Source organism: Hypomesus transpacificus, chromosome 15 (genome assembly GCF_021917145.1).
Source record: "Hypomesus transpacificus isolate Combined female chromosome 15, fHypTra1, whole genome shotgun sequence".
NCBI classification, from domain to species: Eukaryota; Metazoa; Chordata; class Actinopteri; order Osmeriformes; family Osmeridae; genus Hypomesus; species Hypomesus transpacificus.
Genome location: NC_061074.1, coordinates 7,705,077 through 7,728,145, shown reverse-complemented (window position 1 = coordinate 7,728,145; position 23,069 = coordinate 7,705,077). Strand labels below are relative to the sequence as shown.

At 48.6% G+C, this 23,069-nt stretch overlaps 1 protein-coding gene across 1 annotated transcript in view; it reads left to right on the top strand.

Moving 5' to 3' along the window:
• Positions 1–19,210, top strand: part of pitpnm3 (PITPNM family member 3) — a 51,847-nt gene extending 32,637 nt beyond the window's left edge. Inside the window, 14 exon segments of the mRNA XM_047036517.1 lie at positions 20–213; positions 2,373–2,530; positions 3,066–3,236; positions 8,112–8,154; positions 8,156–8,334; positions 8,573–8,721; positions 9,842–9,958; positions 12,552–12,668; positions 13,005–13,153; positions 13,496–13,645; positions 13,988–14,171; positions 14,687–14,815; positions 15,127–15,535; positions 16,732–19,210. Of these exon segments, the coding sequence (XP_046892473.1) occupies positions 20–213; positions 2,373–2,530; positions 3,066–3,236; positions 8,112–8,154; positions 8,156–8,334; positions 8,573–8,721; positions 9,842–9,958; positions 12,552–12,668; positions 13,005–13,153; positions 13,496–13,645; positions 13,988–14,171; positions 14,687–14,815; positions 15,127–15,456 (2,070 nt within the window). The 3' untranslated portion in view covers positions 15,457–15,535; positions 16,732–19,210.
• The last annotated feature ends 3,859 nt before the right edge of the window (positions 19,211–23,069 follow it).

Sequence of the window (23,069 nt, the reverse complement as noted above, 5' to 3'; positions counted from 1 at the left end):
CTGTCCTCCTCCCACGCAGGATACCCCCGGGGCGTGCTGGGAGAAGCCAGCCCGGGCCTGGGCTGCAGCAAGAGCGCTCAGTAAGAGCAACATCGACATTTCCGCCCCCAGCGAAGGACACGCCCCCAGCCGACAGCTGCTCAACAGGAAGCAAAGCGACTCGTACGACGGAGACACCTTTTCCACTGGCCAACATCACAGTTTCTTTAGCAGGTAGACCACACACATACATACATGCACTCACACATACATGCACTCACCACACACACACACACACACACACACACACACACATACATACACTCTCACAAACACACAAAACACAAAAACAGACCCTTAGCTCACTATGGAAAAAAAAATGGGAGATAAAATGTTGGATGGATTCAAGGTGAAGTCCTGCCTACCGTATGCAGTGTATATTTCTAACGATTCTGCTGTGTGTGGGCTGACTGGACATCAGCCCATCGATGATGTCAGCGGGTGGGTCATCCAGGTCTCTCTGGACCGTAACTGACTCTGGAATGTGTCACTCTTCTGCCTCCTGCAATCAATACTCGCCAGCAAGATGGCTCTGTGTGTCTGCCTGACTGCACTGGGCTAAAAAATAGCCCTTCCTGTGCAAGAGTGCATGGGAGACAGAGCCCTGCATGTGGATGAGGAGGGGGGGGGGGGCCTCGCTGCCATGCTAACCCCCACACCCACCCCCCCCCACACACCCCTTGAGCAACCCAGTGTTACGATGCGCCTGCACACTTCAGTGAGTTTCACTGCGTCCCTCGCCACCCCCACCCCCGTCTTTCAGATTTCATTTTCCAGATATGACTCTTCCAAACTCTCTAACTCTCCTACGCCACTAGATGTCCATGGCAACGTACCCCCCCCCCCCCCCCAACCCTACTTGCTATTCTCTTCATTAAAAAGGAAGCAAGGCTGAGTGTAGGATGGACAGCCCCCCTCTTCCCGTGGAACTGCCCAGGCCCCTGCATCTCCCACTGGGTTTTCCAGGTCACGCACAAGCCCTCAGACCCTTATTAGACGCCTGTTTCCCAGGCAGCAGCCCACTCATCACTGGGGCCCCAGGGACTCACCCGCCTGCCTGGGGTTCACGTCCATGTCAGGAGGCTCCTCCCTCACTCCTCACTCACTAAACCCAAACCGGGACATTTCCCACAAGGCTTCATGCTAACAGCAACATCCTTGACCCCCTCCATCTCTTTTGCTCCTTCTGGAAACCGAAGGAGAGACTGTCCCGGTCAGATCCAGAGGCGTGGTGCAGTCGGTCTGCGTCTCTCTCAGTGTCCCACTGTCTCAGACAATAACAAGGACAGATAGACAGACAGATAGACAGACAGCGTTATCAGCCGTGGAAGACAACAGGATTGATGAAGGGCAAGAAAACAGGTTGCACTTTATGCCGGAGGAAGAGAGGGGGGTATAGAGGGAGGGAAGGAGGGGAGGTAGAGAGGGAGGGGGCGGTAGGAGAGAGGAAGTGAGGGGGGTAGAGAGAGAGAGAGAATGAGGAGAGAGAGAGAGAGAAGAGAGAGAGAGAGAGAGTGGGGTAGAGAGAGGGAGTGAGGGGGGGTAGAGAGAGAGAGAGAGAGAGAGAGGGAGTGAGGGAGTGAGGGGGTAGAGAGAGAGAGAGAGAGAGAGAGAGAGAGAGAGAGAGAGAGAGAGAGAGAGAGAGAGAGAGAGGGAGGGGGGGTAGAGACAGGGAGGGTGTGAGGGGGTAGAGAGAGAGAGAGAGAGAGAGAGAGAGAGAGAGAGAGAGAGAGAGAGAGAGGGAGGGGGGTAGAGAGAGGGGAGGGAGGCAAGGAGGATGTCAGGGGAGTAGGGAAGAGAACATGGGAGCAGGCAGAAATCGAAGGCCAATTGATCTGGCCTCCTTATAGCTGCTGGCTTTCATCCCCCCCTCCCCCCCACTAGACCTGGAGAGGAAGTGTGTGTGTGTTGGCCGGAGTGCCGAGGGCACAGAGGCGCTCTTTGTTTGGAGCCTGGGTCTGAGGCAGACAAGGCTGTTCAAACAGCCGTCAGCCTGCCTGGATGCTGCCTGGATGCTCTCTCTCTGCTGGAGGGAGACTGGAGGGTTCCTCAGCCTGCGTCATAACCAGGCTGAGCTCACGGCAGCTCAGCACTGGCTTTCTGGCTGTCTAACATGTTACCCAAACACATTCTGTTTCACAGCATTAGATGGCTCACTTGTGTTCCCCATACACATCCTCTTACACAGCGCTAGCTAGCTAGCTGGTTAGCATCTGCTGCCCATGCACCCTACTGAGCAATCTGATGAACCAAACACTTCAAATTAGAACCAGATGGATATAAACTATGCTGTAACTGCTCTGTGTGTGTGTGTTTTGTGCCCCCCCCTGCAGCTTAATTAAGGATGGGGTGGAGCTTCATCCAGGCAGCAACCCCAGCCTGGTTCTGAACCCGGGCTGGTTCGACTTCGAGGTTTCCGAGTGTTTCCTCCTGGGCTGTCCACTGGGGCTGGTGCTGGCCATGAGGCGCACTGTGCTACCTGCTGTCCAGGGTACGTTCTGACTGGAGGAGAAACACACATACACACAGACTTGTACACACACACACACACACAGACTTACATAGACACACACACAGACTTACACACACACAGACTTACACTCACACTCACACACACACACACACACAGACTTACATAGACACACACACACACACACACACACACGGAGACACATTTACATGCATGCTCACTGAAATTCACACTTTCACACATACTCGCACCCTTGCACATGCAACAAACAAACACACACACACACATTTCTGCACACATTCACACTCTTTGTCAATATCAGTCTGAAGCCGATTACTCACCAGAAAGGGACCAGGCTGTCTGGTTTTCAAATGTACCACACCTCCCAGAGACTAGTACCCCACCGTTGCGAACGTGAACATACGATACGCACCGTAAGAGACCAACATTTCCACTGTCGGTACGACAACATACACTGTGAACAAAGCTTGGGAAGGAAGTGAAGGCAAAGTCCAGTGGATGTTTGTCCTGACGTCCGCTGTCCGTGGTCCTGCAGCGAGCCACCTCCGGCCGTCCTGCTCCCAGATCTTCAACCTGTTCTACCCCTCCGACCCGTCCGCGTCCAGGCTGGAGCCCCTTCTGCAGCCCCTGTTCCACAGGCTGCCCCCCTTCCCCGTGCCCCGCTACCAGCGCTACCCCATGGGGGACGGGCGCTCCACTCTCATAGGTGAGCATGCTCCCCCCGCATCAACTACACACACACACGTACACACATGTACACACATGCAGGGCGTTTAAACAGGATGTCAGGCTAAAGGATGGAAGGTTTGTGCCGACTGTGAACTTGTCTGATTGTATCGCCGCGCTGATGGCTTGATTTCGGTTGTGAATTTCAACTCTGCTTGGACGTTCGTGGAATCTTAAGCACGCTGACATGTTTCAGGTTGAAGGACGCGTGTGATTCTGTTCTCAGAGACACACACACACACAAACACACACAAACAGAGAGAGACGGAGAGAGAGAGAGAGAGAGAGAGAGAGAGAGAGAGAGAGAGAGACAGAGAGAGAGAGACAGAGAGAAACAGCCGTCCCAGGCTGTACTAGCAGCACTGCAGAAACATATCTCTCTGGAACCTAAAGCCTGCTCTTGGAATGTGATTCTAACTCATCCTTGGTGACACGTTTGTCTGTGGATCAGTCAGTGTGTGAGCGTGAGCGTGACTGTGCTGGAGGCCACGGCGTAGAACTCTAATCCCTGCGGAGAAGAAGAGGAGGAGGAAAGGAGTTTCAGAAGGAGTTGGGGGTGGGGGGAGGGGGGGCTGTGGTAGGTAAGGCTGACTCTCCCTCTCTTTAATTAGGCACTTATCTATTAATAGAATGTTTTATAGCTTCCTTTTGGGACTCGGAGGCACTTCAGCAGCAGTTCTGACGCTTCCTGCTGCTTCTGCCTGCAACTCTCTCAGCCTGGCTCGCCCACAGAAAATAGGCCATGTCTGTGTGTGTTTGTCTGTGTGTGCGTGTGTTTGTCTGTGTGTGTTTGTCTGTGTGAGTGTGGTGTGTGTGTGCGGTTATCTGTTGGTGTATGTATCTGTGTGTGTGTGTGTGTGTGTGGTGTGTGAACTGCAGTTAACACATACTGTAGTGTACCACAATGTCAACCCCATCATTGGATTAAATGCTTACTGATATGAAGATACAGATTCATCATTACAAGAACGTCCCTAAACCAGTGCTGATGTTTATCATGTGCAAACTACCTTTTAGACCTTGTAAATCCACTGCTACCAGACCACGTAGATAACATGCTCCTGCATAATTGAACAGAGCACTGGCAGTTAGGCTTAAGTGTTTGTTTACAGCAAGGATATCACCCATGTTATTAGCACAGGGGCTCTTGCTGAGCAGGTGGGCGGAGTGTGAGGAGAGAGAGGCCGCCACACACACACACACGTCTCTCTGTTGCAGCTCCCTGCTCTGACGAGCTTTAATTATGACACTACATCTTGCAACAGCAAGGAGTTGTCAAAATATGCATTCAATTAAAAATCACTGCCAGGTACATGTAGGCACTCATACAAACACGCGTAGCCGTGCCAACGAGCTCATTTCCTCTCTGAGGCAGGAAGTAGTGTCACCATGACCTAGAGACACTCATTAGATTCTTACGTGTGAGACTTAAGCGTTACTTAAGCATGAAATATGACGCATTTACTCGGTGCGAGCGTATAGTGTGGTGAGGCAAGCCGTTAATGTACTAGAGAGATTTGACATAGCAAATGCCGGATACATTACGGCGTCTATCAATAATGAACAGAGTGCTTGGCTATTAAACTCTCATGTCTTACTGGGCGGGGGGGAGACATTGGAAGTCTTGTAGAAGCTGGGAGATTGTGCAGGGAGCAGGCTTCCTGTGAAGGCTCCGGGTTCTATTAAGATGTGTCATGGCTAACGTGTAATCATCCTGGCTCACCTTGGTGTTTGGAAATCCTCCCCCCACCTCATGTCTCCTGCTGCCTCACGTCTCTCCGTCCTTTATCCACTCCTCACTGTACATCACACAGCTTCAATTTCCATACTGATCACTTCCATTTGGCCCCCTCCCGATCCAGACTCTCACCTCTGTCCCCTGTCATTACCGCACCCTACCAATCTCTCCCTCTCTCGCTCCTTGTAACTCTCATTATTTTCTCCTGCGATGGTCTTCCAGACTGCTCGACACCATTTTTTACTTTGTTTGTCACTCTGTCCTTGCTTCTCACCCTCTGACACTAAATTCATACAGTGCACATCATTCCGGTGTCTGGGTGTGTGTGTGTGTTGTGAAGAGAAAGTCCCTGCCAACACTGAGGACTGAAAGAAGATGAAGGAAGCATAGAGGAGCACAGAGGAGAAGGACTTCTTTTAAGAGTGCAGATGATTGCATGTTTCTGCGTGTGCGTGCGCGCGCATTGCTTGAGTGAATGGGCGTGTGAGCAGACAAAAGCAAGCCTCGTAATGCATCACATCACGAGTCCATCACCTCTGGAACAGTCTGGAATACAGAGATTGCGTTTCACGCTTCAGATGGTCTTTGTTGTTTCCATAAACGGATTATCTCCTCCCTGCACAGACAGCACAATCTTGCTTTGATCTCAGACAGTTCTCTTGGGCGCTTGCCCCTCAATTCTAGATATTTGTTTTGTCTAGTTTTCTCGTTGCATTTCTCCATTGAAATCAAGATCTCTGTGTGCCCCTTTTCCCGGGCGCCTATAAAAGGCGATCTAAGTGTTGGTTGTGTTCCAGCGTGGCCCCGGGGCAGTACAAGCAGCCCCTGATTCCTGCTCATGTCCGTCTGCATCAGTATGCAGCTGTGTGCGTCCCTGCCTCGCACAGCGGGCCTCGCTCAGCGCCCGCAGGGAGGAGCCTCACGGACACGACGTTCAGACTGCCCATAAAGGTCATTCAGCCGGCACGGATGGGGTTAACCCGCCCTAAATAGATGCACAGACGCTGGCGCTGGTATGCAGGTTACAGAAGCCTACACACACGCACACACTGACATCCATGCATCAGAGCAAATATTCCGATCACATCTTTTTTTCTTTCAGAGCAACCTGGCTAGTGGAGAATTAGAGCTACTAGAGATATGCCCCCCCCCCCCCCCCCCACACACACACACACACACCCAGCCCATTAGGGAAGCCCAGCCAGTCTAACAGGCCCGTGTCTTGGTGACTGACTGGAGGGATACTCAGGGGTCCCCCAGTGGAAGGCCGGGGGAGGAAGAGGAAATGACATTGATCGGGGCGGGGCTTTAACCTTCGCAGTGCACCTCACATAAATATCATGTATGCAGGGACCATTTCCATCAGACAGACACACCCCTGCCCAGACTACACTCTCACACACACACACACACTCTCTCTCTCACACACACACACATACACACACACAGACTCTCTCTCTCACATACACACACACACACACACTCTCTCTCTCTCACACACACACACACACACACAGACTCTCTCTCACACACACACACACACACGCACACGCACACACACACACACACACACGGACAATACTGATCTGTATTTGCAGCCATGCTGTGGAAGTACCTAATGGGGCATTCTCTGTGCAGATGCTAGGTATAGATTTAATTAGGCTTTCTGAGAAGAAAACACAGACCTTGGGAAATGATCAGAATGATTAATCATAGAGATGGCATTTCTTTAGCGGCAGTGTCCGGTAGGTGACCAGGAGCTTGTACAGTCTTCATCGTAACTATCCACAGGAATGTCTCTTTTTATTCTGTGTACTTCTGTGCATCCCTCCCTCTGCCTCTTCTCAGTCCTCCTACACAGTTGTTTTGATGATGACAGTTGTTTTGATGATGTTCTCACAGAGGTTAATGACCATGTTGTCAGAGCTGGCAAATTGTTTCAGAAGTATGTGCACGGGCTCATACAAGCTCGGCTTTCAGAACAATCAGCTTCACACCTCTGTCAACCACAGCGCTGCTGCGCCAGGTGGGCCAGAACCAGGCCTGTCAGAACCAGGCGGGCCATAACCAGGCAGGCCAGAACCAGGCAGGCCAGAACCAGGCCTGTCAGAACAGGCGGGCCAGAACCAGCCTGTCAGAACCAGGTGGGCCAGAACCAGGCTGTCAGAAACAGGCCTGTCAGCTGCCGCAGCAGGAGCACAGCTTCAGGGCAGGAGCTGAGCTGGGACACTGGAACAGGAAGTGTTGTTTACTAACAACAGGAGCAGGAGACATTGTTTGGTTTGTGTGGTGAGGATAAAGGATGACAGTGCGTGTTGAATGGGATTTAGGAAATAGATTAGATTGGGTGTTCGAGAGGGACGTTGCAGTTGCAGAGTGTTTGTGTGTGTCTGTGTGTGTGTGTGTATAAATAGGAGCTTATAAGACATTGATGCGTTATTGATCTGGACTAGCAGTCACTTGTCTCTTCTTGCAACTGAATTATTAATGGACTCTAGTACTACAATACTACGCTCTCTCCTGGAGACATACATTCAGATCTATTCAGCGTCGTGGTCACATGGGAGGTTTCTGTTCTCAGCACAAATCTTTTGAACCAGCTGTCCTAGCACAGGAGAGAACTGAATAATGAGTGTGTGTGTGTCCCTCCCAACACACAAGCACACATACAGGGTCATGGGTAATAACTCAATGCTCTTTTCTGCATCCCTTTCAGTTCTTCATTTGATAGGTTAACGTTCACAGCCTCTTACAGCTGCTGGGCTTTTGTATTGTACGTAATCTCCAGTAGATTGAGCCTTGTCCCTCTTCCAACGCCTTATGACACTGATCACCTGGGGGGGGTGAGGAGGTGCTCCATTGTGCTCAGGCCTTATCATTAACTCAATAATGGACAGCAAGGTGCACTCTTTGTCCCATATGTCTGTCTGATTTCCCTCTCCAGTAACAAAGCCAGTCAATACCTGGACACTGAGAAAGACTCATGTCATGGATTTTCCCACAGAAGCGACTGGTGTCGATACTTTGAAATCCTGTTCTTCTGCCTTCTCCGTCTCTTGCCTTTTCTCCTTCCATATACCCCTTTTTGATCTCCCCCTTTCTGACCCCCTCCTCCAGCCGACGGGATCCACAGCCACCCAGACGTGTTCCTGGGAGGGGGGCCCAGTCCTGGGGAAACAGCGGGGAAGCCCCCCCCCTGAGGCAGATGGCGGCGGCAAAGCTGGAGGAGGAAGAGGTGAAGGAGGAGGAGGAGGGCCAGGGCGCAGGGCCAGTGTAACCAGCGTGGACAGCGAGACATCCGGCTGTTCTATTGGCCGGCTGGCCAACACCATCACCAACAGTGAGTGGGAGGGCTCATTAGCAGGCAGAACAAAAGGGCACAGGGGGGGGGGGGGGGGGCGGGGGGGTGTGGAGCTTGTTTATATTCTGCAGTTTTCTAGGCTGAATTTCCTCTCGGTGTATCGCAGATCACCCTCCCACACGACTGGCTGTTTTTCGGGGCATTAACAGAATCGATCTTGATAAGTACATGCTTTGTCTTGCCTGTGTGCGTGTGTGTGTGTGTGTGTGTGTTTCAGTCTCCAGCAGCTGGTGGGGATCCAAGCGTTTGGACTATGCCCTGTACTGCCCTGACGTCCTGACGTCTTTCCCCACGGTGGCTCTGCCTCACCTCTTCCACACCTCCTACTGGGAGTCCACTGACGTGGCCGCCTTTGTGCTCCGCCAGGTAAGCACCACACACACACACACTCACACACTTACATACATAGTCATGTTAAAATCAGGACAGATGTTACGTTTGGTCTGCTGTGTGTGTGTTTGTATGATCTGTGTGTGTGAGGTAAGAGGGTCATCCTCTACTCAGTGATTCCACTGAGACACTAACAGAAACCGAGTGAAAGCAGTGCTCCTTGTCGTGTCCTATTAAAACCTGGAACCTCTGGACCACAGGCAGCCTTTTAGCCTGGTCATTAGAACACATCACTCCAGGAGCAGGGAACTTTCCACAATCCTCTGCCTACAGCTGTACGTGTGACTGTGTCTGTCTGTGTGTGTGTGTGTGTGTGTATTGGGAGAGATGTGTGAGGAGGAATGGCAGAGCAGCCAGTTGGAAGTGCTATCTCTACTGCGAGGCTAATAAAGGTGGTGATCGTTATCTCTGAGCTCCAATCAATATCACATCATGGGATGCCTATGGACCTTAGGCTCCACATTAAAGCCTGCCAGATCACAGTGTGCTCCAGCCCGCGTAATACCTGTCTGCTCTCTCCTGGAGGAAGTCAAATCCAGGAATAATGATCTTACATCATGGCCACATAAAAGACAGAATCTTCAGCAGGAAAGCTTTCATGTTGCCGGGGTAATAAAAAGGCCCATTTTTAAGACCTCTTTAACGATACATCATTAAACAAACTCCTTCTCTGTGCCTTGGATACCCTTCTGATTGGGTTGATGATAGACATAGACTTCCAAGAGTTCTGAGACTGTAATTTTCTCCTCCGTCGCACTAAACTTCTCACCATCCTCTGGCTCTTTTAATGTGCCTCAATCCTTCTCTTGACAAATCAGCTCGCAGCTTGGATGCCCCAGGGCTGAGGACACAGCTGTTCTCCCAGGTTCCTTTCTGCATGAAGGAGCTCTAGATCAGGACTATTGTCTGGCGGACATGTCTTATTGGCTGTTCCTGTACACATAGGTTATCAGGTGTTGAAGGGCTGTTGAGTGCCCAGCTGTAGGTGATGCATTACCACGCTGTATGGACCTGACCCGTTGTGGACTAACTGCATGTGTGTATGTGGTGTGCTTGTGTGTGCGTGTGTGTCTGTGCGTGTGTGTCTGTGTGGCAGCTCATGCGCACCGACTGTGCGAAGACCCAGGAAGCAGACAGCCTGGACTCGGCCCCGTTCTCGCCGTCCAACCCCAGAGAGAAGTGGTTGAGGAGGAGAACCCACGTCAAGCTGAGGGTAGGAGAACCGGCCTGACGTCTTCCCAGAGCATGTCAGTGTGTGCGCGGGGGGGGCCTGTGCCCCCCAGACCACACAGGGTTAGTGGAGAGCCCAGGAGACTGTGCAGCATTGCTGAGGTAAGGTGGTTAAGAGCTCCCTATTAATTTAACAACCCGGTCTGGGGGGAAAAAACGATGAATATTTGATCGTTACACTTTGGCCTACGATATGCATGAGATTTTCAACATGCGGTTGGACTTGATCTCAGTCAGAATGTGACATGAATTCGGCTGCGCTCACAGGTGTGTTGCACTCACACACACATTGTCCATCCGCCACACACACGCCCTGCTTCTACCATTTCTGCCACAGTAGCCTTGGTTGGCTCCAGTCAAGCTAAAAATAAACTGTTCCTTTGAATAGATCTTTACAGGTAGTGAAATGGTCTACAATTTTCTAGAGGGGCAGAGCCTTGCACGGTGTGTCTCATAATACAAGCAGTCACCTTGTATCACGAGGATAGCAAAACAACACAATGACTGTATTTTTCTCAAAGAAGCGTGACTGCGCAGACCAAGGTCAGATGTTTATTCTGAGCCAACCTTTTCTTCTCCTGAGAAAAAAGGAATCTAATTCCGAATAAGCTTCACTCCCTTTACATAGCATGTTTTCACCGCGGCCCCTCACAAACGCTTCTATATTTAAACCTGTGGAGCCTTCAGCCCACGTTAAGCCCCCGCTGCCTCCAACATTACTGGGTCCTTGGTCTGGTGTGAGAGCTGTGGAGAGGACGGCAGACTCTTGAGAACTGCAGCCCTGACCTGAATAGGACCTGGGAAGTCATTGTTGTCTCCCCTGCTGGGGAGTATTGACTGTGGACAGGCACAGCTGGGTCCCCCAGAGGAGAGGAGAGAGAGAAGGAGAGACTGAGAGAGAGGGGGAGAGAGAGAGACAGAGACAAAGAGAGAGACAAAGAGAGAGACAACTAGAGAGACAAAGAGAGAGAGAGAGAGAGAGAGAGAGAGAGAGAGAGAGAGAGAGAGAGAGAGAGAGAGAGAGAGGGGGGGGGGGGGGGAGAGAGAGAGACAGAGACAAAGAGAGAGACAGAGAGACAACTAAAGAGACAAAGAGAGAGAGAGAGAGAAAGAGAGAGAGAGAGAGAGAGAGGGAGAGAGAGAGACAAACAGAGACAGAGAGAGAGAAAGAGAGAGAGCAGCTTGGGGTCTCTCATGACGAGGGGCTGTTTGTCGCTGCGGGAGGAGAGACACTGCTGTGTGTTGTTCACCACTGTGCCAAAGCAGGAGTCCGACACTACAACTCATTCACTCTTCTGATGTGTCTGTGAGTGTGTGTGTTAATGTGTCTTTGTGTGTGTGTCTCTGCCTATTTGTATCTGTGTGTGTATCACTGCATATATGTGTGGTGTGTGTTGTGTACAAGCTGGGCTACAATTGTGCCCACATGACTTAGCCTTGGCAAGGGTTAATAATCGACCAACTTAATCAATTAGCGTGACGCCTGGAACTGTTTAATAGTCTCGTTAGACTGTGCATCCTCTGAATTAAGTTGATTGGCTTCTGTGTTCCAACAGTGTAAACAGCAATGGAGCTAAACACTAGTTACGACCACACTGTGCAGCAGTACATGACACAGAGTGGTACACACCTGGAGTAAACTGAACTAAACCTGAACACCGACCCTGCATGTCCCTGTCACAGTCAACCAATCCTCGCCTGAAAACTGGAGGCTGTGATCACGATCATATTTACATTTGACATTTTATTTCGTTGAGCAGATGCTTTTATCCAAAGCGACGTGCAAATATGGCACGTAGAATGTACAGCAGGAAGCTGTGACAACAAGTCAAACACACACATGTATACATATGGGGTTGTGTGTGTGTGTGTGAGTGTGCCCTCTCTGTGTGTGAGTGGTTCTGCCTGCTTGGTTGCATGGTAGACAGTGATGGAACTAGGAACTATGCAGAGCCCTGCTACCAGGCAAAACGGAGATGTAACACCCCTTAGGGGTGAGGCTGGGTACTGCACTCGTCTCTGTGCGTAGGTAATGTGATGAATGGCACCTCCATATTTAAGACCAGGGTATTTCATCATCTTTTTAGTGACAGCCTATTTTGGCCCGTCGATAACTTCAATATGTTGGAAAGATTGAGTGATGGAAGGTTGGATGAAGCAAGCCAGACAGAGGAGTGAAAGTATGAACCCTACCCCCCCCCCTCTCTATCATTCACACACTGTCCTTTTTTCTCTCCCTCTCTAATAGTCTCTTCTTCCCGCCCCTTCTCACTCCCTTTCTCTCCTTCCCTCCCTCTCCCTCTGTGTGTCTTTCCCTTCCTGTCTTTTCTAACTCCATCTCCCTCTCTCTCCCTCTCTCTCTCTCTCTCTCTCTCTCTCTCCCTCCTTCCTTCCTTCCTTCCTTCCTTCCTTCCTTCCTTCCTTCCTTCCTTCCTTCCTTCCTTCCTTCCTTCCTTCCTTCCCTCCCTCCCTCCCTCCCTCTCTCTCTCTCTCTCTCTCTCTCTCTCTCTCTCCCTCCCTCCCTCTCTCTCTCTGTCTCTCTCTCTCTCTCTCTCTCTCTCTCTCTCTCTCTGTAGAACGTCACCAGCAACCACCGGGTGAATGATGTCATCTCCACGGAGGAGGGCCTTCAGACCCTGGTTGGTCGCTTCATGTACGGCCCCCTGGACATGGTGACTCTGACTGGAGAGAAGGTGACAGCTCCGTGTGATGGATGTCCTCGCCAGCTTTGTGTTATTAACTCCTTGACGTCCAGCACGACCCAGCGAGGCCGGGTGCACTGCAGAGGCACACGGCTCGGAAGGGCTCCCGATCTGGTGTGGTCCCACGCGTTCATGACCGTGACGTGGGACATTCGTCTGTTAACGGAGCCACCTTGCCAACCGTAGAGCGCTGTCTCTGTGAATGAATGAATTCCCCCCCGTCATTCACGCGTCCCTCAATTAATTTCATTCATGTGTAAAGTCATTCGTTTGTCCGTAGTGGCTCTTGTCAGGCTGTGTGCTGAGCCTCTCGTGATCCTGTCTTAGGTGGACATCTTCCTGATGACTCAGCCCCAGTCCGGCCGTTGGGTCCACTTTGACACGGAGGTGACCAACAGCAGTGGCAGGATCGCCTACACCATCCCCAAGGGCAAGAAGCTGGCCCTGGGGGTCTACCCTATCAGGATGGTGGTCAAGTAAGCCAACTCACACCTGCTTCTCAAAGACACACTTCACAACATCCCACTGTGTTCCTCAGTGGTGCAGCGTTACCAGGGAATTGGATTGAATGATTGAATTAGCTGTGTTGGCGCTGGAGAGCTTTTGTACTTTACCTGGAGTGGGGGGGGGGGGGGGGGGGGGGGGCACCAGGGGGTGGGTTTCTGATCCCTCTCCATCTCACTCTTCTTTCTTTCTCTCCCTCTTTCTCTCTCTCTCTCTCTCTCTCTCTCTCTCTCTCTCTCTCTCTCTCTCTCTCTCTCCCTCTCTCTCTCTCTCTCTCTCTCTCTCTCTCTCTCCCTCCATCGTTCTGTGTTCAGGGGGGATCAGACGAGTGCTGAGGCCTACCTCACAGTACTGCCCCGGGGGATGGAGTGTGTGGTGTTCAGCATCGATGGCTCCTTCGCCGCCAGCGTCTCCATCATGGGGAGCGACCCCAAGGTTAGGCCTGGAGCTGTGGATGTCGTCAGGTAACGCCAGCACACGGGCGTGTGTGTGTGTGACTGCTTGTATGTGTGTGTGTGTGCGTGTCAGAGAGGAAGTGTGCATGTGTGTGTTTGAGTGTGTGTGAGTGTGCCTGCATTCATGTGTGTGTGTGTGTATTGAAGGCGCAGCTGGAAAGAGATATGATGAATGGTTTGAGGAGGATAACTGAAGCAAGTCATCTGTTCAGTTTGAAATATGACCAGTTTATTCTGTCATGTTAATTTATCTGAATTGAAAAATAGAGGCTGGGAAGAAGGAGCTCTACAAAACAATAAATCACTCCGGAATAACGGATGTTTGTTATGTTTGTGTGTGCGTGCGAGCAGACACTGGCAGGATCTGGGCTACCTGATCATCTATATAACAGGCCGTCCAGACATGCAGAAACAGCGTGTGGTGTCGTGGCTGTCCCAGCACAACTTCCCCCAGGGCATGATCTTCTTCTCTGAGGGCCTGGTCCACGACCCTCTTCGCCAGAAGACCATCTTCCTGAGGAACCTAGTTCAAGACGTAAACAAACTCTCTCCCCCTCTCTCTGTCGCTCATTCCCTCTCTGTCGCTCCCCCTCTCTATCCTTGTCTCTCTTTCTCTCCTTCTCTACTGCTTCATTTGTAACTAGCAGTGGTAATGAGCTTATTTATTTCTTTTAAATCTGTTTATTTTGCCTGAGATCCTGCATTAATGTGATGAAGTAGGGTTTCTCATTTCCAGGTGGTGTAATGGGTGGGTCCCTGGCATTTTTTTGACTGCCCAATAAATCCATCTCTCCTTCTTTTTCTCTCCCTCTCCATCTCTATCTGTCTCCCTCTCTCCCTGTCCTACTATCCCTCTCCCTCTCTCTTTTTCTCTCCCTCTCCCTATCTTTCACACCACCTTCTAAAGTATCACTTTGGCACTGACTTTGCCCGACACCCAGCGTGCCACTTTACTTGCAGCCCATCAATGTGCCAGACACACTACTAACAGCTCACTCCCCTCCTCCTCTCCCTTTCTCCCCCGCTCCTTTCCTCCTTTCTCCTTGGCAGTGTCACATCAAGATCAGCTCCGCCTATGGCTCAATGAAGGACATCTCAGTGTATAACATGCTGGGCCTGAGTCCCTCCCAGATTTATATAGTGGGCAGGCCTTCCAAGAAGTACCAGAATCAATGCCAGGTACGCCACTCTTTAATCCCATTTGCTTATCCACGAGTTAATGGAGGCTTTGACTAATAAATATTGATGAAAAAAAGACGATTGATCTATTTGGGTCTGAGGCTTTTCTCGTTTCGGTCACTCTGCTTTGCTTTCCCCCCAATATCTGAATGGATTTTCCCTCCCTCCTTCTTCTCTCCCTTCTTCTCTCCCTCCTTCTCTACCTACTTCTCTCCCTCCTTCTCTCACCTCTTCTCTGCCTCCTTCTCTCCCTCCTTCTCTCCCTTCTTCTCTCCCTTCTTCTCTCCCTCCTTCTGTCCCTCTCTCTCCAGTTCCTGAGCGAGGGCTATGCGGTGCACCTGTCTTCTCTCCAGTTCGGCCACAGGGCCAGACCCAAGAAGAGCTCCTCAGTGCGCATGGTTCTCAGGAAGGGCTCTTTCGGCCTGTCTGCCAAGCCCGACTTCCTGTGCAAGCGCACACACCTGCGGAGGACCATGTCCGTCCAGCAGCCGGACCCGCCCTGCACACCCAACCCCAAGCCGGAACGCGCCCAGAGCCAGCCCGAGTCAGACAAGGACCACGGGGGAGGAGGGGGAGGAGGAGTCAGCAGCCATGGCGTATGGGGGCGGGCCTCCATGCTTCGTGGAGACACCACTCCCTGACGACCAGAGAGAGAGAGAGATGGAGGGAGGACACAAGAGGAGGAAAGGGGGGGGGGGTGTCTCCGTGTCCAGGGCCAAGGTGAGGAATCCAAGTTATTGAACTTTCTTATGCTAGGGTGGCATGTTATGTCAGATGTTAGCTGCTCCTTGCACTTAATTAGTCAAGAGAAAGACGAGGACCAAGACTCGAATTAAGATGCCTTTATTAAGACTTGCTCGATAGAACAATACATTAAAAACTTGTGACGGAGACTATACAAGTTTGACATTGTGGAATACAATGGTATAGCATAGTCTCTGACAAAATAATACAGAAACACACATTCTTTTGGTTCCACTGAACAGTCCACATTAACAAAGATCTTTCAACTACGTTAAAAGAATCTTGCTCCTTGTTTATTTGATAACAATAGAATACTGCTAGATGATTTCCCATTTGAATCGAAGCATATTAGCTCCTATTCTGGAGAGCATGAATAGATTTTTGTTGTTGAATAATTTAGCTGATTAACCTTTAGTCGTCTACATTGTTTGCTAATCCTGTGAGAGCAGCACTTTGACGCCAACATGGATTGATTGGCTCTGTCTGGCAGTCGATACATGTTCACCTTGGTTTTGTTGTTTGTCGGGGAGCTACAGGTTTGAGTTGGGTCTGAGGTAGAAGCAAGGATAATTGATCCAGCCTAGAGAGCAGCTGCACAGACCGAGAGAAAGAGATCAGACAGGAAGAGAGATGGGAGAGCGAAAGAGAAATGAACGTGTAGGAACAAAAGAGGGAGAGAGAGAGAGAGAGAGAGAGAGAGAGAGAGAGAGAGAGAGAGAGAGAGAGAGAGAAGACTGGGGGAAGAAAAGAGAGAGAGACAGACAGACAGACAGGGAGCAGAGATCTGTCTGAATACTGCCTCGTTAATATTCATGGAGGGACCTGGGGTAGGGTTTCTATTATTAGATGCCTTTATTTTCAAAGTTGACTGCCCCTTATTTCCACATTCTACTTTGACGCCTGCACAGTCTGCGGACTCATGAATGTGATTATGCAAAGCCTGATGAGCTTTAACCATAGTGTCCAGCCATGCTAAAAATCCACTCATTTCTAAATGTAGGGAATGCTGTCGCTGCAATTAAGAAAATTGATTTTGGATGCTGTGTCATTCTGAGGGCTTGTAAGAATTTAGCTAGAATGGCTTCGGTAACACTGATAGCAAATCTCTGTGCATGTTTTACCTGCTGCTTTGTGAACGAGACACTTGACTCATTTGAGCTCTCTCTTTCCAGCACTTCCACCTATTGGATCAGGGTTTTCCATCTGCTTGGCCCTCTGCACTTCAGTGGCTGTAGATGCTATCCAGTGGCGCATATCTAAAATTACCTGCATGCCCGAAGCTTGAAACAGGCCCAGTTTTTCCCAACGCTGTCTGTCCAGCACAAACTACACCTAAAGCTGCAATTGTGATGCAATTTCAGTGCTAAAAACAGGCGTCATCTTTTGTCTAGACAACTGCACTTGGGTTGTCTGGATGGAAGTGGCGAAAGGGAATGATGAGGCGGGACTCTCGCCCCTGTGTCGTCCGCTCCCGCTGAGCAGAGGAACAGAAGGAGAGAACCTGAGGAACCCTTGGAAGGCACGTTCCCGTGGCAACTCTCTCCACCGGTCTGCCGCGTTGGCAGGGGGCAATCATGGCTCCTGCCTTAACCCTGCATGTAAATCCTAGCCACTCCTAGTCCCATCTCAGGAGCCTGGACTCAGGAGAGCGGGGTCCCCTCGGTTCAAACGGCCGACATGAACCTTGTGTCCCCAAGCCGAGTGACCCGACCCTTCCTCCTCCCTCTCTCCCTTTTCCCCCTCTCTCCCCTCAGTCAGCCAGTCATGCAGAACACAGCAGCAGGCAGGGCCTGGGAGCGGCTTCACAGCCAGTCAACCGACAAAGAGTGTACAGCCTTACCTCCAGGGCTGGTAGTCCTGCTCTCTCCAGACAACCTTGCGCCCCACATCCCCTGGCCTGGCTGCCCGTCTCTGGTGGATACATGCTGTCTCTAGCTAGACACTATCTACTGGGTGCAGTATCTACTCGGTATCCCTAGCCTGGCTGGTGTCTGGGAGTGTCCCTCTCCTAAGTTCGTCTGCTCTGTGTGGCAGGTTCTTCTTCTCTGTGGAATGTCATGCATCCGGAGGTCAGACACACACAGGGGGGTCCTCATGCTGCAGTGTTGATTAAGTAGTGATGTTGTTGCTGCCAGTCTCCTGAGCTCATCAGTACTTTGGTAGCTGTGCTTTGTAAATCTCTTTACTATAGAGAACGGACAGATTTGTTTACTGGAGTTTGATTTAAAAACTCAGCAAGCAGCAGCTCAGAATTATGGCTTTCTTACCAGTTGTTATGGTTACTGTACATACATATGGTATACTGTATTACTGTAGTTTTTAGCTTGATTAACAACAGTAGTTTGCAATACATCTCAACTACACTGTCGGGTCAAACACTAAAATACTCGAGGATCAATTCATGGAGGCGGGTGTATGGAAATCTGACTCATTTGAAGAGCAAACGTCATAGAAGACGCTGTACATTACAACCCATCGTTCTGTTAAACTGACATCTTTTTCTACCTGGTAATACTGTATGTACAAATGTATAGTAAATATTTGAAGTTGTTTTGAACTTTGGTGTTACACTTACATTTATTTTGCCTTAAATTGTATTTTGTTATTGTGTAGGATTATAAATATAATGAGATATTACCCTGTTTGCTTGACCAAAATGGGAGTTTTATATTCAAGGGAAAGTATCTAATTGCGTCTTTGTGTGTTTGGGGTGCTTATGGTTTGTGTGCATGTGAGTGAGTGTGTGTGTGTGAGTACAGTGTGTGTTAAATATGTATTTTGATGTATTTGTACTTGTGATGAAAATACCTACTGTACTGTGTAGTACAACCAGATTGTGACAATTACAATTGAAGATACTGGAAGCAGTTAAACTTTGGCTATTCTCTGCTCAGTCTTTATATCTTCACTAAAATGCAGTCTGTTGAGGAGAATAGATTATTTTTATATGTTTGGTGTTCAGGCAGTTTGTCCACCAATAGCATTGGTAACGTTTTTATAACTGCTTTGGAAGACCGAAGGATTCAGAGATTGGAAGGGCTCAAGGTTTACCGTAAAACCCATTTGTGAGGGAAGAATTCTCTCTGCTTGTCCCAATCAGAAGCTTAGCGAGAAATTTACTATAATTTCATTTTTGTATATATTTTTCATTCCCAAAGCTTTGGAGAGGCTGTGGCTAAACTTCACAGTTGTTGCGGCATTGTATAATTGCCTGGGTCCCCAGCACCAAAGCAACAGCATTATTTGTCAATCGGCTTTGAAAGAATGTAGCAAAGGAAAAAAAATGATATTATATTTAACGAACACTGTAGATAAACCAGTACTTGAATTGTGAAGACTGTAAATGGTGATTTTACTTTTTTGTTTTATCTCCGTAATGAAATGACCATACCTAGAAGTAGAATCGGATACACAAATATTTATGATCATTTGTGATTTAAATGGGCTCATTGCAATTAATTACATAGTTTACCTGCTAGAAACTGTAAGTGTTGTGTGTTTATTTACAGTCAAGTGTTTAACTACTTGTCTGGTTGGGTGCACTGCTGCAAAATTTGACTTTTACTGAGATCTTAAAGTAAACATACAATGTGTTTGTATGACATTGTTTACTGTGACTGTGGAATTGGATTACATCTGTAAATAAAATAACTCAACAATGACAGAGCAGCAATTGGCTCAGTTCCAGAGATGGGAAGTAACAAAGTATAAATACTTTGTTACTGTACTTAAGTAGATTTTTCTGGTATCAGTACTTCACTATTTATTTTTCTGACCTTTTTACTTTCACTCCTTTTTTTACACAAATATCTGTACTTTCTACTTCTTACATTTTCAAACCAGGCTTGTTACTTTAGTTTTAATCTGTATTTGGTGGCATGATCAATATTTTTTTCTCAAAAGTTTCAAAAAGCAGTTTGAAAGAAAAGTATTGAAACTATTTGAGGACTCTACTGTACTCTAATGTACTCCGCTCTGCTTGAATCTACTCTGTTTTAGGCTTCTCTGTTCTCATCTCCACCATCCTCCTCTCTCCTTTTCTCTCCTCTCCTTTCACTGTGTGTTAAAAAAAAGTTTTGAAAGATTGCAAAGAATCATTTATAAAAGAAAGTTTGAAAGAAAAGTACTTGAGGACTCTACTATATTGTACTCTGCTTTAATCTACTCTGTTTTAGGCTTCTCTGTTCTCCTCCACCATCCTCCTCCTTTCTCTCTTCTAATTTCACTGAGTGAAAAAAAGGTTTGAAAAGTTAAAAAAAGATTTTCAATAAAGGTTTTATATATAAAAAGGTACGTTATGGATCAGACAGGGAGTGACTGAGAATAGACACATTCCTGATCACCCATTGCCATATCTGATCTTTTTAAACATGACTATCTCTACTTGAGTAAAGGATGTGTGCATTTTTGCCATCTCTACTCAGTTCTGGTCTGTTTGAAGCCTTTCATCTGTCTTCCTTCTGTCCCTTGCTTGTCATCAAGACACCCCACTCCATCCCCCATCACCCTCGTCTCCTCCAGGTGCAAGGTGCTATATTATCTCTGATGTTCTGACCTGGATTGTGGATGATGAGCTCCAACCCCCAGCCTCAACCTGTTCGATAATCAGGCTTGACCAATCAACCCCATCCCTTTAATCACTACCCCAAGCACACTCTCCCCAGACTTGTAGTGTGCAGGTCGTCTCCTCCATATTATAAATCAACTGCTATCTGGGAAAGAGGTAGTAGATTGTCAGTATTGTGAAGGAATGTCTGAATGCTAAGTGAGTGAGTTTTAAAATCAGGCAACTGATTCAAACACAATACCCACAATAACCTTCCGCCATCTTCACTTTGTCTTTCACCTTGCTCTCCCGAACCTAATTTAAGTCCCGAAATATTAATAGGTCGGAAAGTTTATGCAGTGAAACTCAGTAGAAAATGATGCCTTCCTGCTCTCTCTAGAGATTTGTCTTGTGGGTAAATCCCTCCAATCGGTCTGGATCTGGATCCCAGGTCAGCTTCCCTGGAGACCAGGCCGCTCCTTGTCACCCATCCTAATGAAACGAATCAAGCACACACCGAGCTCTCCATCAAATGGACTCTTGAGCCAAAACAAATATATTTCTTTAGGTTAGTTTGTTGTTTTCTTATTTTAAAGGCTGGGCATTCTCTATATAAAAATAGATGGAATGCTTGGTCCACTGCACAGGCTCCCTCAAGCAGTTCATTACTGCTGTTCCCAGACTGCAGCGGCCCCCCTCCTCTGAAGCCACAATGTGCTTATATGTTCCTTTCAAAACCTGTCTGTTCAGCTGTGTTAGCCTTTGGTTTGAGTCATGACTCCGCTTCTACAAGCTTGATTAACGGCACTTTAATTCTTCCCAAGCGGAACCGTGGTTGACTACCTGGGGCCGTAATGTCATGCAATCACTGACTTCATTTAAATGATAACGCACTCAGCCCACATTCCCAGCATGTTTACGTATGAATCGAGGTGACCTCTGGGCCATGCGGGCAGAGTCATGTTGTGTTCCTTATTGAAAGTGGGATTTCTGTTGAAATCATTGTTGTGATCAGTTGATTGAAGCCCTCAAATTTCCCAAGCATATGACCTGCAATCTGAGCTATCAAGTGGCTGCAGTCAGACCAAATATCTGTATAGGTCCAGGAAGTAAAGATGTCTACAGTATGACAAAAGCATGCTACAACCGATTTGGCCTTTTGTACATTGTCTCAGTCATACAAGAAGCATTGAAAACAAAAGCATGTGTATGACTGTTAGATCTTCTTCCTATGCATTTGAACTGCACAACAGTGAGCATGATGTAACTGGCTTAAGGTCGCTGATTTATCTCAAGGCTGTATTAATACAGTGTTATCAGTCTACCACAGAATGGGCTGTTTAATCTCTCCTAGGCTTGCTGCGGACAACAGCAGACCTGAGATTGAAGAGTTCCCCCTGCCCGATCAGTAATTATTATTCTTGAAAACAGAACATGGTTTAATGTGTCCTGAAATCTAGCTGGAGTCTTCAGGATGCCACAGTGGGGGACGAGGGTTGAGTTGAACTTTGGCCAGATAAACAGAGTGCCAAAGACCAGAGAGGTAAGGGGAGGAGAGGGGGGTCACACACACACACAGAGAGACAGACACACACACACACACACACCGACACAAAGTCGATTACTGCCCTCAGTGCAGACTGATGGCTCCAAAGAAATTGCTATGAAACAGGCTTGATTATAAACCTTTAGAACAGAAAGTCACATACTCCACCAAACAGTTGGTCATTTATCAAATCAGTTCCCTCCGCTCCAAATAGACTGCCAGTGTGCATTGATTTCTTTTGGCAGTGTTTAAGAGCACTTTTTATCAAAAGCTGTAATAACTGCCTTTAGTCATATTGTAGAGTGTTAGCAAGAGAATAGCACTGTATATTTTATGTATTTCTTCCTGAAAAACATATATCTAATTTTGCCAATTCATTATGTGTAACTGTATGATACTGTAACTGAATTTTCTGAGCAATTCTCATCATGTTGCTGAATGATTCTTTTCTAGCTACCTGAGATTTTCCCATCAGTACAATCTGCAGCTCTGTGCACAGCACTACACGACATAAACACATAAGCAAAATCACTTGTTGAAGACTAAATGAATTATACCAGGATATTTTCCATTGTGTTGAAAAGGGTTACCTTTGACCACAGTGAAGAGGGTCATTGGAATAGAAAGGCCACTCTGGAAAAAGAGGGCTCTGGTACTGTTGACCTGTGAGCTGACCCCCACAGCCCCAGGAAGAGGAGGAGCAGAGGAGCAGAGAACCATGAGGAGGACAGGGAACTGACCTGAATTCTACCATCACATGACAGGAAGACAGTCTATCAGACAAACACGGGCACAAGGGACTGTGTGTTCAAAAGAAGAGAGAAAGTTAAAGCAATTGAGGGGTGGTCAAGGGTGAGTAAGAGGGGAAAAAGACAGAGAGAGAGAGAGAGAGAGCCAGAGAGAGAGAGAGCCAGAGAGCCTCGGAAGTGCCAATTGTGTCAGCCAAGGTAATCTGATGGAAAACAAGTGACAGATTCAAATCACTGGAGACAGCAGCACAGGACATGTGAGGGGCCAGACCAGGAGCCGGATTGATTTAGCCCAGAGGAACAGGGGGGCCGTCGGGGGGGAGAGAGGTGGTGGGAGGGGGGGGGGGGGATCTCATCAGATACACCACTCAGACAGGCTTAAATCTGATGCAGACACACCTGGAGCCTTCCTCATTGACCATTATCCTCTTTAGAGCTCCAGTGTCATGTGGGTTGGAATGGAACCTTGAAGAGGTACAGGAGTGGGATCATTTGTACAAATAGAGGACAGGGAGGGCGTCAAATCCATGACAAAAGTTGCACAGCGCACTCCTCCACTTCAAATCGACTGGTTTTATTTTCGGTTGCTTCGACGGCTATGACAACACAGCGCCTCATGTTGCGTGCCAGAGCACAGACTGGCTAACCATAACTGTGTCGTCTAACATC